Source organism: Antrostomus carolinensis, unplaced genomic scaffold (assembly GCF_000700745.2).
Source record: "Antrostomus carolinensis isolate BGI_N321 unplaced genomic scaffold, ASM70074v2 scaffold17534, whole genome shotgun sequence".
Taxonomy (NCBI): domain Eukaryota; kingdom Metazoa; phylum Chordata; class Aves; order Caprimulgiformes; family Caprimulgidae; genus Antrostomus; species Antrostomus carolinensis.
This window is the reverse complement of record NW_010312987.1, coordinates 32,634-43,881: the sequence shown is the minus strand read 5'-3', so window position 1 is coordinate 43,881 and position 11,248 is coordinate 32,634. Positions and strand designations below refer to the sequence as shown.

Here is an 11,248-nt window from a genome sequence, read left to right as displayed (position 1 = left end):
GGTGTTCGGAAAGGGAGCGCTGTGGCACCCCTGGGCAAGAGCTTTGCTTTTGGTCTCTCTCTGGTCAAAGCAGGGCCTTCTTCAAACCTTTTGGGAAGCAGGTCATTGGCCCTCCCTGTGCTCTCATCAGGCTGAGAGGAGGTGGACACTGTCCGTTCCAGCTGGATTTTTGACCTCTGGGAATTTCTGGGAAGGGTCATTGCCATCCTATCCTGCTCTGGAAGCCCTGAGGACATGGAAGATGTAGAGTTTGACCTTGGAAAAGGCTTTGAAGCTTCTTCATTGCCAGTGGGTTTTCCCGCTCGTAAACCCAGTGTCTTTTTAATCAAGCGTGGTGTAAAGAAACCAGTGATGCCCGACCACCCACCACCAGTGCTTACGCCCCCACCACTGCTGGTACCAGTGCCATCATCATTGTAGAAGGTCCTCTGCACAAAGCCCCCACCATAGCACTTGGGTGGGGCCAGGCTTGCGTCCTGCTGCGTGGGAGCGAAAGAGAACCCATCCACATGCTGCAAGGAAGCAACAGATGAAAAGTTACCCGTCAGCTCATATTTCTTATGGGGCTGATTCTCCATCTCCCGGAAGGAACTGCTGCGCTTGGGAGGTGTGGGAGCATTCCTCTTCTTCATAAAGGAGCTGAAGAAGCCACCTTTTCTGTCCCTGGTGAAAGTGGTCTCTTTGGCATCCTCCAACAGGCTGCTGGGTGACTTGTCCCTCTGCTTGCGAGGCAGGGCAGGAGACCCACTTGTTGGCTGTGTGCTTCTGATAAAACCTAAACAGAAGAAACAAGCGTGAATCTGCAAAATCAGTTTCCATTTCCACCTCCCTATCCTGCAGTGGGCTTTATGGGCCTGGCATGTTTAGCTGCCCAAGTTCTGCAGAGAAAGATCAGAAGAAGAAGAAGAAATTAGCACTTTTATTTTTGTGCAAGGCTGCTGTGCTTTTGATTATTATTTTTTTTTTCCACTTTTTTCCTGCTTCTGCATGCATGCCTTGTCTGCTGCCTATACTGAGAAGGGCACTGAGGAGAGAGTTCAAGAGGAAGTGAAGCTGTTCTTTTCTCCCAGTTTCTTATCTCCTTCCTGTAGTTTTTTCCTCCTTCCCCAAATACTACAAGTATAAAAGAAAATCTCTTGCTGCCTTGTCAACTTTAGTTTTGAAGCTGTCATTTAAAAAAAAAGCAGCAAAACTAGATTTAAAAGAAAAAAAACCAACAATGGGATTTACTAAAAGAACACTGAATAAGCTGCAGTGTTTTCTATTTGCTAAATAGAATTTACCAAAAGAAATCTAGTAAATAATTGGGCTGCTGAGGTGGCCAACAACCCTAATGACAGAGCATCGCAAGGCACCTTCCCATGTCACGTTGTTCTGTGTCCTGCTGTTCTTCTGGCAATTTACACCAGCAGCAAGTCTATCCCAGGACACGTGGCCTCGCTGCCACTGTCCCACTGCCCATACCTGGTGCTGAGCTGGAAGCCGAGTGCTCCACAGTATCTTGTGTCCCTTCAATGTTTTCCTTGTTCTCTGCCTGTTTCTTCAGTGTTCTAGTCTTGGAGGGAAGCATGGGTAACCGGGGCAGGTAAGGAACTATGGATGAGGAGGAGGCTGTTCTTCCAAGCTCCTCTGCTACCTCTGTTAAGACAAAAAAAAACCAAAAAGGGAATAGTTGGAACAGAGATTGGAAGAGGAAAAGTATATCTGAGTCTTTCCTGCAAACCCAGACTGGCAAGAAGAGACACGTGACTGACAAATACATAGTTTATGGATTTAGTTTTTGCTCAAGTCCAGAGGTATTCAGGGTTAGAGGGATGTTTTTCAAAATGCTTTCACTCATTTTCATCTTTATAAATTTAGGGAAAAAAAAACCCAAAACAAACAAAAAACAGTGGTAGGATCTGTATGAGAGGTCTGGTACGAACCCAGCTCTCTCCTGGGTTAAGGGTTGCTCAAGAGCTAAAGCCAGCACTGAATGCATTTGCCTCTGTTTTTAATTAAGGTGTCTCCTGTTGATGCTCCTGGGATCCCTCAAAAGTTGTGTCCTCCCTGGATCTAGATCTAAGCTGCTTTGCTTGAAACAAAGCACTGCACCTCCCTATTAGATATGAAGACTGCATGTTTCCTTCCCAACATCAACACAAGGTATGTGATTGAAAAAACAAAAACCAACCAACAGAAAAATCCCACAACCTCCTGGCCACACCCAGGTTGGCACTGGTGTGGGCTGCTTGATGTGCCTATTATAGATCTTCCCTGGTAGAATTTGATCCAGTCTGTTTTTTCTGTAGTAGGGGAGTGGATGTATCAGCTACATATTTAATTTAAAAATTTACAAGATGCTGAGACAGTTCTGCTTGTCTGCTGTCTCGTATCACACTTCTCACCAGTATTTAACTCCTAGTTGATTATGTTTGAGAGCTGAGTTGCACAGATTTGCTCCTAGAGGTAGCTAAGTAGAAAATCCAGAGATTAAGGCACACATTTTAAAAATGAAAGCTGATAGAATAATATTTCATAATTGCCACAGTCAGTAGTAAACTGTGATATGCATACATCTTTCTCTCAGCATTACTTACTATTCCTTACTCTTCAGTCTGGGAAACAAGAGGCTTCCTCTAATGGAGGAGACAATATTCTTAAAATTAACTCTTTGGCATCTTGGTGCTCAATTGAATTACTATATTGTCCTCTGCACTGGTATATGTCTAAAGTTTATTTAGTATTTGTGCACAAATTAAGAGCACATATTTGCAGACTTATAGTTAAGAAATTAAGTAAGGGACAAAGCCTCTCACAACCTCTGCAGCTAGCAGCAGGTGAGCCCTAAGAGCCCATCCAGAAGAGGGCTCTCTGGGGGATAAAATCCAATATTGGTTCAGAAATAAAGCCACAGGGGATCTCACCCTCTGAGATGCTCGAGTCGTGGAACATGGTTTCAAAGGCCTGGTGGGTCTCAGCAAAAGAAGGTCGGTCTGGTGGGTTCCACTTCCAACCTGCAATGTGAGAAAGCAGAGTAAGTCTCAATGTCTGAAACAGGTAGGAAGTGACTTTTTAATCTGTTCAAGGTGACAGAAAATATGTAAGTTTTCTCAACTGCAGTCAGACCCTGATCTCCTACTATTAAACAGGCTCTATAGTCATTCACAGGTACTAATTCATCGCAGCAGTCAGTGTCTACCTCATCCTAACAAACAGGTTTCGAGAGGAAGGAATCAATTCTAAAAACCCCAGCTCTCTGTCAACTCCACAGCTTTTTCTGATCTCCTCACCCTCTTCCTGAATTTTTTTGGCAAAGGAGAATTCCGTGTTTGCTACCCTGGCTGTTTGGACTGAACACATCTCATCTAGCCCAGTCACAGATAACTGTGTGAAAAGCTCCAGGAAACGTTCTGCTCTCATGCTCTTAATACTGAAATTCAGGCAGAGCCTTCCAAAAGGAGAATGTGTGCACCCTGTTGGGGAAAGAAGAGAGTGCACTGATCTAAGGTGGAGCATGGCAAGTTGTGGAAGGGTATCATGATGAAAAGTCATTTCTGTAGTTAGAAATGTGCACTAGGGGAATGTATTTTGGAAGCACTATCTGTTGATATGACCATAGGTCTAGAAAGTGACCGGCATCCTGGGCTGCATTAATGAATATCTTGGTTTTGGGCTTCTGTCAGCTTCCTGAAGGGTTTTTGAAGCAGTATCTTTCATCATCACTCAGCTTCTTTGTTTCATAACTTTAAGTTCACCCTGACTTTCTTTGGTACGCTGGGGATCAGGCATTGCTGGAGACAGGCTGCAGAACGGCCCCTTAAGCCCTGGTTTGTCTGTCTTGTGCATCGAGGGCCACACAGATCGCTGGAGTTAGCACCAAGGAGTTTCTTCCCACCCTGGTCACACTGACAGGGTCTCTCTGCTCAGAGCTGCTTACCTCACTCAAAGGCATGGCTTGGTTTGCTCCCCAGGATCTTCAGCCTTTTGCCCAATATATTCTCTGCTCTTGTGGGACTGAAGAAGATTGGCAATGCTCTTAAACTCTGTCGCTCTCTTTTTGTAGCAGACTGTATCTTTTTGGCCTCTTATTAGTCGATTTTCAATTTGTTGTGGAACATTAGGGAGCTTTTCATGGCCTGCTTGGAGGATGCGTTTCGAGCAGCCTTGTCAACTACATGTCTCCTGCACAGGTGCTGTGCTTGCAGAGAACTAAATTTCCTTCTAATCTGGTGACTCCATAGGAAGAGTCCTACTGACAAAATGCCAGTACAATTTGCCACAAAGTGCTGTCTATCTCTACTCAGACATGACAGGTTTTGAGAGTGAATTCTTGTTTCCCAGAGACCTGATTCATTTTGCATTAGTAACCAGGTACCTCTCAGGTGACCAGGCCTTTTCCACATTAGCTAACAAAATAGCACATAAGAAGCAAAGACTTACAGTTAACAACTTTCTCCCAACCCCCCCAAGGCTTTGTCCCCCAAACTGGAAGAAAATAGATACTCACATGCCCTCATCAGTTCGTACACCTTCGGAGGGCACCCCTCGGGTTGTTCCATCCGATAGCCCTTTTCCAGCAGATCATACACCTGAGAGAGGTCAATGCCTGGGTATGGTGACATCCCATAGGTAGCAATTTCCCATAACAGCACACCAAAGGCTACACAAGGAGAAAAACAAAATTCCTAGTTGTAAGTCTGCTCTCCTCTCGTGTTGCTCATTACATTGCAGCCTCTACTGCAGCTTGAGGCAGCACTCGTTTTTTGCAGGTATTTCAGGCCAGTCTAGGTGAAGAAATGACATGCTAAAAACTCTATTGTTTCATGAAGTTGTGCCCTGACACGTGACCATCTCCTCCCCCCATGTTTCTGCTCAGGTCAGAAAACAAGTTACTTTCTAGGCCAACAAAGAAAAACAAAATGAAAAAGAAAACACTGAAGTGGACTTTTCTTACCCCACACATCTGATTTGATTGAAAAGGTGTTATAGGCCAGGCTCTCAGGAGCTGTCCATTTGATTGGGAACTTGGCTCCAGCATGAGCTGTGTAGGTATCTCCAGTCATAAGTCGACTTAAGCCGAAGTCAGCCACCTTCACCACGTGATTTTCTCCAACTAAGCAGTTCCTTGCTGCCAGGTCCCTGTACAAAGGAAAAAAGCACATTCTTCCACTGGAGCAAGAGCAGGGCTTCTCAATACAATCTTGTGGTTGCATAGCCTGTCCCTCTCGTCTGAATCAGGAAGCACTCTTTATACAGCAGGTAAAGGCAATGTGAGCTGTGCTCTGACAGTGTCAGAAATGGAATGGATGTATTCTTAGGAGCAATAACATAAGTTAGGATTAGGATTCACTCTTTAAATTCTATTAAATTTACAGTAACGATAGCTGTTACAATGGGAAGTTTATGTTTCCTGAGAACAGGATGAGATCAGCAGCTCATCACGTACTGGTAACAGCTTTATGGCACAGTTTTATCTGACTGGATTAAAATAGGACAGGGTTGACAATGTCTTGCACACAGTGGGTACATCACAACAGGACAACACCAACTTGCATAGCTGTCAGGCAGTCCTGCACAAGATTGTAAGTAAGTGTGTTATGAGAGTCATGGAGAGAAGGTATTGCAAGACAGTATTGAAAGCAAAACAGACAGTGGATAAGCCAGTGTGAAACCTAACTGTGGAAGGAACCTCCCCAAAGGGAGGAATTCCTGGGCCACCAGTGGCCTCTTTATTGCTGTATTCTGAAGCTGTACCAGCTCAACATGACTTTACCCACCTGTGAATGAAGTTCTTCTTCTCCAGGTACTCCATAGCAGAGGAGATCTGGGTGGCCATGTAGAGTAGTACAACAGCGCTCACTTCCTCCCGGTTGCATTCCCGTAAATAGTCTAGCAGGTTCCCATAGGGCATGTATTCTGTCACAATGTAAAAGGGTGGCTCCAGGGTACACACACCTAGCAGCGAGGAAGAGGGAGCATGTGAATAGTTCCCCTTTCTTCTCTGGGTTACCACTGTTCCTGATTTAATATCCATATGGTTTAGTAGTGGATAGGTACGGTTGGACTCAATGATCTCAAAGGTCTTTTCCAACCAAGCGACTCTATGATTTGTCACATTTTGTGCCGATGACTGTACCTGTACATTTGTACTCTGAAAAGTGAAGACTTCCATCTACAAGATCCAGATCAATGAACCCAACTTAAAATTCAGTGCTTCTGTCTATTTATCTGTCCATCCAATTCAGGGACAGAAACATCTGTATCAAAGCACCACTATCCCTACATAAGATACATAAAGGAGTGGTTCTGTTCTTTGGAGGGTTACAGAATGAAACAGGAGTTATTTTGAACACATATGATTTGCTTTTCTTCCCTTCTCTTCCTTCATAAAGCTAAAGATTGGCCAACTGGAAGTAGGTACCTGTCAACTGTCAAGATTTCCAGACTGAAATGTCACGACAGAGTAATGTGAAGCACTCCCATGTGCGCTAGCTGGGTAAGTGATCAGCACGGTGGGACCTGCTCCTAAAGCAGCATTCTCACACATTCCTGGGATGACTACTCGCTCCAGTCATTGCAGTTATGTACAAAGTATGTGTTAGCGGAGGAGGAGAGCAACAGGATACTCATGTCAAATCTCAGTGAACTCCCACCGCAGCACTGCTGCGTGCCTGTTTATACCGTTACACACGTAAAACACAACTACACTGTGCATCAGAGAGAGCAAAAATGCATCTCTCTGACGAGAAATCTTTTAGTCTCTGCTCCTGGAACCAGACGGGGCTGGGCAGACACTTCATCTGTGCCCATTTCTTTAAATGAGTACAGAACAGTTGCCATTTTTAAAAGCCTTCACATTCTTCAGATTTCTCCTTTCATCCTGGGCTTGGCTTGACAGCTTTGCCCCTGAAAGCAGCAAAAGTCCAGAGGAAATTAAACACTAGGAAAGGTTTAGGGTGTCTCCTTAAGAATCTTTATACATGTAGAATTAACAGCTATGCAGACTATTTAATAGTGATCATCATGTCATGCATTTGTCAGTGAGACAAACAGGGCACAGCCATGCTGTAATGCCTGCAGACTTCTTCCATTCATGCGCTCTTTGATCCAACTTGCATCTCCACTGCCCTGATCTCATGTACTTATTTGGTGATACATAGGGTGCCTTACAGCAGCACTGATCTGGTTGTCTTCTGCTTAATTATGGACTAATTTGTTCTATTCAGTGCAGCGTTTTCTAGAAATGTCTCTGATTTGAGAAGTAAGAATGCTACTTGTTGTGCTTCCAATATAATTTTTTATTTCACTTTGAATTTTCTCCTAAGTGATGGAAAATAATTTTGCAGCAGAGAAGGAATATGACCTGATAACTGAACCCTGGAGCATGTCTAAGGCCAAGGGTACAAACTAACAGGAGGCTGATGCTGCAAACTTTTATATAATGCATCCTCGTGCCTCAACAGCAAAGTTGTCTGCTAATGTAAGTGACTGTATTTGATGTTTTATTTAAAATTAGTGTGTCTCAGCTCCAATAAAGGAGTAAGCTGTCAAAAATATCACCCCATAACTTGACCTGATTCAAAAACTTATATAAGTACAGAAAATCTGCCACTGCTTTTAAACAAGACATTTCATTTTGGCAGAAACTCAAGTAAGAACAGAAAGAGCAAGGGATTTCACTAACCTAACAACTGCACTAGATTTGGGTGCTTGATCTCCTTCATCACAGCAGCTTCTTTCAAGAACTCTTCCACCTCCATGGTATCTTCCTAGATAAAGAGAGGCAAAAGAAGGGAAAATTTATCTTCATGACCAAAGTCTGCTTAACACCACATATCGTAGCTCAATATAAATGATGGTATCATTGTCTCCACTCTGCTGTTTTGGCTTTTATCAAAGCAAAATATAACACCCTGTAAAGCTGCCTGGCTGGCCTGCAGCATGGCCAAGTGACAGATCTGCAGTACCCAGAAAGCGCTTGTCTTTCTTGTTTGTTAGCTACTGTGGCTATTAAAGCAGTTGTGGCTGGTGAGAGCAAGCCTCTCAGGATCACTGACTCAGTTCCCCTGCCCAGCTATAAAAATTAAGCCCGAAAGCTCCCTTAGGGGGTACATAGAATTGTAGCCGTTAATGCTGAAACAAACAGAAGGCTTTGAAAAGGAAGATAAATGGAGACGGTGAATTTTTCCAGGAGTAGGGATGATGTTGTAGAAGGGTATTTCCAACACCTCTGATTTCTTAAAGCTTCCACAGCTCTTCTGAGGGAAGGGAAGTGGACTTGGTAACCGTTTCTACAGATCTGACTTGGACATGCAGTTCCTGCAGAAGCTTGCTGGACAAAAATTCCGAATTGTTTCTAAGCCACATGCACTGGTGCAAGATTGATAAGCTAACTTGGTTCTGCAAAGCTACTCTCAAGCATGGATTTTATGCAGATCAGCACACTCCACTTTCTGATATTCGTATCATTAGGTGGTATAACTGAGAATGTTACAATGTCCTTACCCTTATCATAAATGGTGCCTAAATGAACAGTGCATGACCATCTGAAAACTCACCTTTAATGTTTTCACAGCAACCGTGAGATTGTATTTCTTCCAGACACCAACGTATACCTCGCCATACTGCCCTCCCCCAAGTTTGTGCTTCATGGTGATATCAGTCCTCTCCATCTCCCACTTGTCGTGGATGGGGGACACCCCATAGACAGTGGGCTTATTGCACTTGGGTGCTGGGTAATGCAAAGTTGTCACCAGTCCATCTGCTACTGTTGAGTGATGGTGCACTAGCTCTGCTAGTGTGCTGAAACGGCTTTCTGCTGTCACATAGACCTGTTAAGAACAAACCAGGAATCTACTTAAATGAAGGCAGCTGGAAACACTGGAAAACAGGTACAGTGAAAACATTTCTAGCAAGTTTAAAAAGAAAAAAAAAAAAGGGTAAAGGAACCAGACTTTATTCTCATGTTGTTCAGCAAATGAATATTAACTTGTGGGATTTTTACCTGCAGAAGGCAGCTAGATATAAGCTATCACTTGAGAGCAGTGCTGTCTCCTGCCTTATGCTTTACAGGACTAGAAACTGCAATTCTTGTAGCCAAATGCAAGGCCAGTTTCTCCATCACTCAACACAACACACTGCTATTTGATCAAGGTTTCAAAATGCTGATCAAAACTGCTGACTTACCAAAGCTCTGCTTGTTCTAAGTGGATCAATGGAAAGATAACACATCAAACCACAGCTGTTTTGCTCCCTAGCTGCTTTCAGCCAGGATAAGTACCACCTACACAGGATAAGTACCATCTACAGTTCTTCCAAAGTGGTGTGCAGTGAGTCACCCCCAAACTCTTGGCATACATGTTCTTTATTTATATTAATCAACCAGCGGACCTGTTTTCTTTCACATACACCCCCCTCTTAACAGTCTGCAACTAGATTCTGTACCACCTCTTAACTGATATCCGTGTTTCCTCTCCCCACAGCGTTATCCAGCGATCCTTACCTTTCCATCTGAGGTGGTATTGATCCTGTAGTGGTAAACACGTCCTTCGTACCTGAGCGAGATGGATAGCTGCCCCGGGCTGCTCTCGCTTTCCCGAACCAGGAAGCTGCCATTGATGAGACTGCTCAGCAGATACTCTGCCGCGCTGCGTGACACTGGCCCGTGGTACCATGAATGCTTTTCCAGGCTGTTCACTGGGGTGATGTAGTTGCTTGGTACCCAGCCCTGCCCATTCTTCGAACGTACCTCACTCCATTCACCATTCTGGTTGTAACCCAGGACTCGCAACTTCTCACCTATGACCAGAAAGAAAAAAGCAAAATAAGGACAGTGCAATTGATTGGGTCTCATTAAGGGAGACACATGCTATCAGCTGACTAAGCCTGGGTTTGTAGCTTAACAATAAAAATGGGCAGCAGTGATCCTACAACTAAACTGCTATATATATAAAGTATTTCTGAGGTAGTTTCAGACAGAATACCTAGGATACTGTTCCCTAATTTACTGCAGTGTGACTGATGAACTCAAGAAGCTTCCTGTAGTCCAGCTTTTTACACTAGAAAGACCTTTTTCTTGGAGGGATGAGGTTTGTCTCCTTGAAGCCTTAAATGGCATGTGATTGAAAACAGTTGTGCAACAGGTCATATTCTGATATGTGTACTGAACAGAAATACAAAATCTCTCTGCAATTCTTAATTCTTGATTTTTCCCCAGTTGAAAGTGCTGAATTCTCTTATCAACAATGTAAAAGCTTTCCTCTGCCCCTCTCTAAAACAGGTGTCTCAAGGGGCTGGTGATTTGGGGAGCCTAGAATGTGAAGAGCATTATTAGGTGGGCTGGGCTGTCAGGCAGTGTTAGACAAAGCTGTGTCTGTACTAGCACTGCCGGCAGGTGTCCCTCCAACACAAGTCACAGAGAAACAGCCTGCTCATAATCATCAGTTCGGAGAATAATCCCCTGTAACTGCACTTATTCCTGTACCTGTTCGGAGAAGGATTCTGATTTCCCTTTTCTGTTGCTAAGTTTTCAACCGAACCGCTGCTCTGTGATTCAGAGCCTCACCTTTGGTGATGCTGAGCGTGTTGTCACCACTTGCTACAAAATCATAAAGTGCAACAAAGAGATTGGGATCGCTCTCAGTGGCTCCAAGCAGGTTCTCCTTGGAGCTCCATCTGATGGCTTCATTCAGTGCCTGGGGTTCAACATCGCAACCATAGGGGCGGTGCAGGGCCTCTGAAGAAAGAACAGAAGAGGGAATCACTTTGTGTACAACTGTAAATAGATCAAAACCCAGGGTAGAGCAGAGCTAAGCTCCTAACTGCACAATATGCCCTTTATGGAAAGGGAGCACCACGTCTGCACATCTTAGATCAATGGTTTTCAAGCTCCACTCTGCTGACTCTTCACTCTATAGGTTACTGTGATTCTGTGATACTTCTAACAGGGGCTGGAGGAGGTGATTAACTGCTTATATACTAAGTAGCAAGCTATGTAGATAAAATTTCTATTTAATATGTATTATAAATATCTCTATTTATATATACCTCTATTTGAAAGTATTTATGCATTCATAGATAAAAAACAGGTGAGAAACTAAAAGTGCCTTTTTTAAAATTATGTGAAGTAGCAAAGGAAACCTTTAGATGCTGAAATGTTATGTTTTATGTCTTTATTGTTTCTGTGGCTGCAGTAGACAGCCTGGATCTGAAACCAACGTTACAAATACAGGTAAGACAGGCTGAATTATGACAGAAATTACATCTA

General features: G+C 43.7%; 1 protein-coding gene across 2 annotated transcripts in view; it reads right to left on the bottom strand.

Moving 5' to 3' along the window:
* ABL2 (ABL proto-oncogene 2, non-receptor tyrosine kinase) overlaps nt 1–11,248 on the bottom strand; it is a 15,592-nt gene that overhangs the window by 952 nt on the left and 3,392 nt on the right. The window contains exons 2-12 of one of the 2 annotated variants that reach the window (XM_029084796.1): nt 10,547–10,717; nt 9,485–9,780; nt 8,541–8,813; nt 7,667–7,751; nt 5,760–5,937; nt 4,937–5,121; nt 4,490–4,642; nt 2,907–2,996; nt 1,465–1,638; nt 542–775; nt 1–226 (exon numbers count right to left, since the gene is read on the bottom strand). The exon at nt 1–226 is cut by the window's left edge and continues 952 nt beyond it. In XM_029084796.1, coding sequence (XP_028940629.1) covers nt 1–226; nt 542–775; nt 1,465–1,638; nt 2,907–2,996; nt 4,490–4,642; nt 4,937–5,121; nt 5,760–5,937; nt 7,667–7,751; nt 8,541–8,813; nt 9,485–9,780; nt 10,547–10,717 — 2,065 coding nt within the window. Of the gene's footprint in view, nt 776–1,464; nt 1,639–2,906; nt 2,997–4,489; nt 4,643–4,936; nt 5,122–5,759; nt 5,938–7,666; nt 7,752–8,540; nt 8,814–9,484; nt 9,781–10,546; nt 10,718–11,248 lie in introns of both variants that reach the window. The other variant, XM_010167198.1, reaches the window with a different exon arrangement.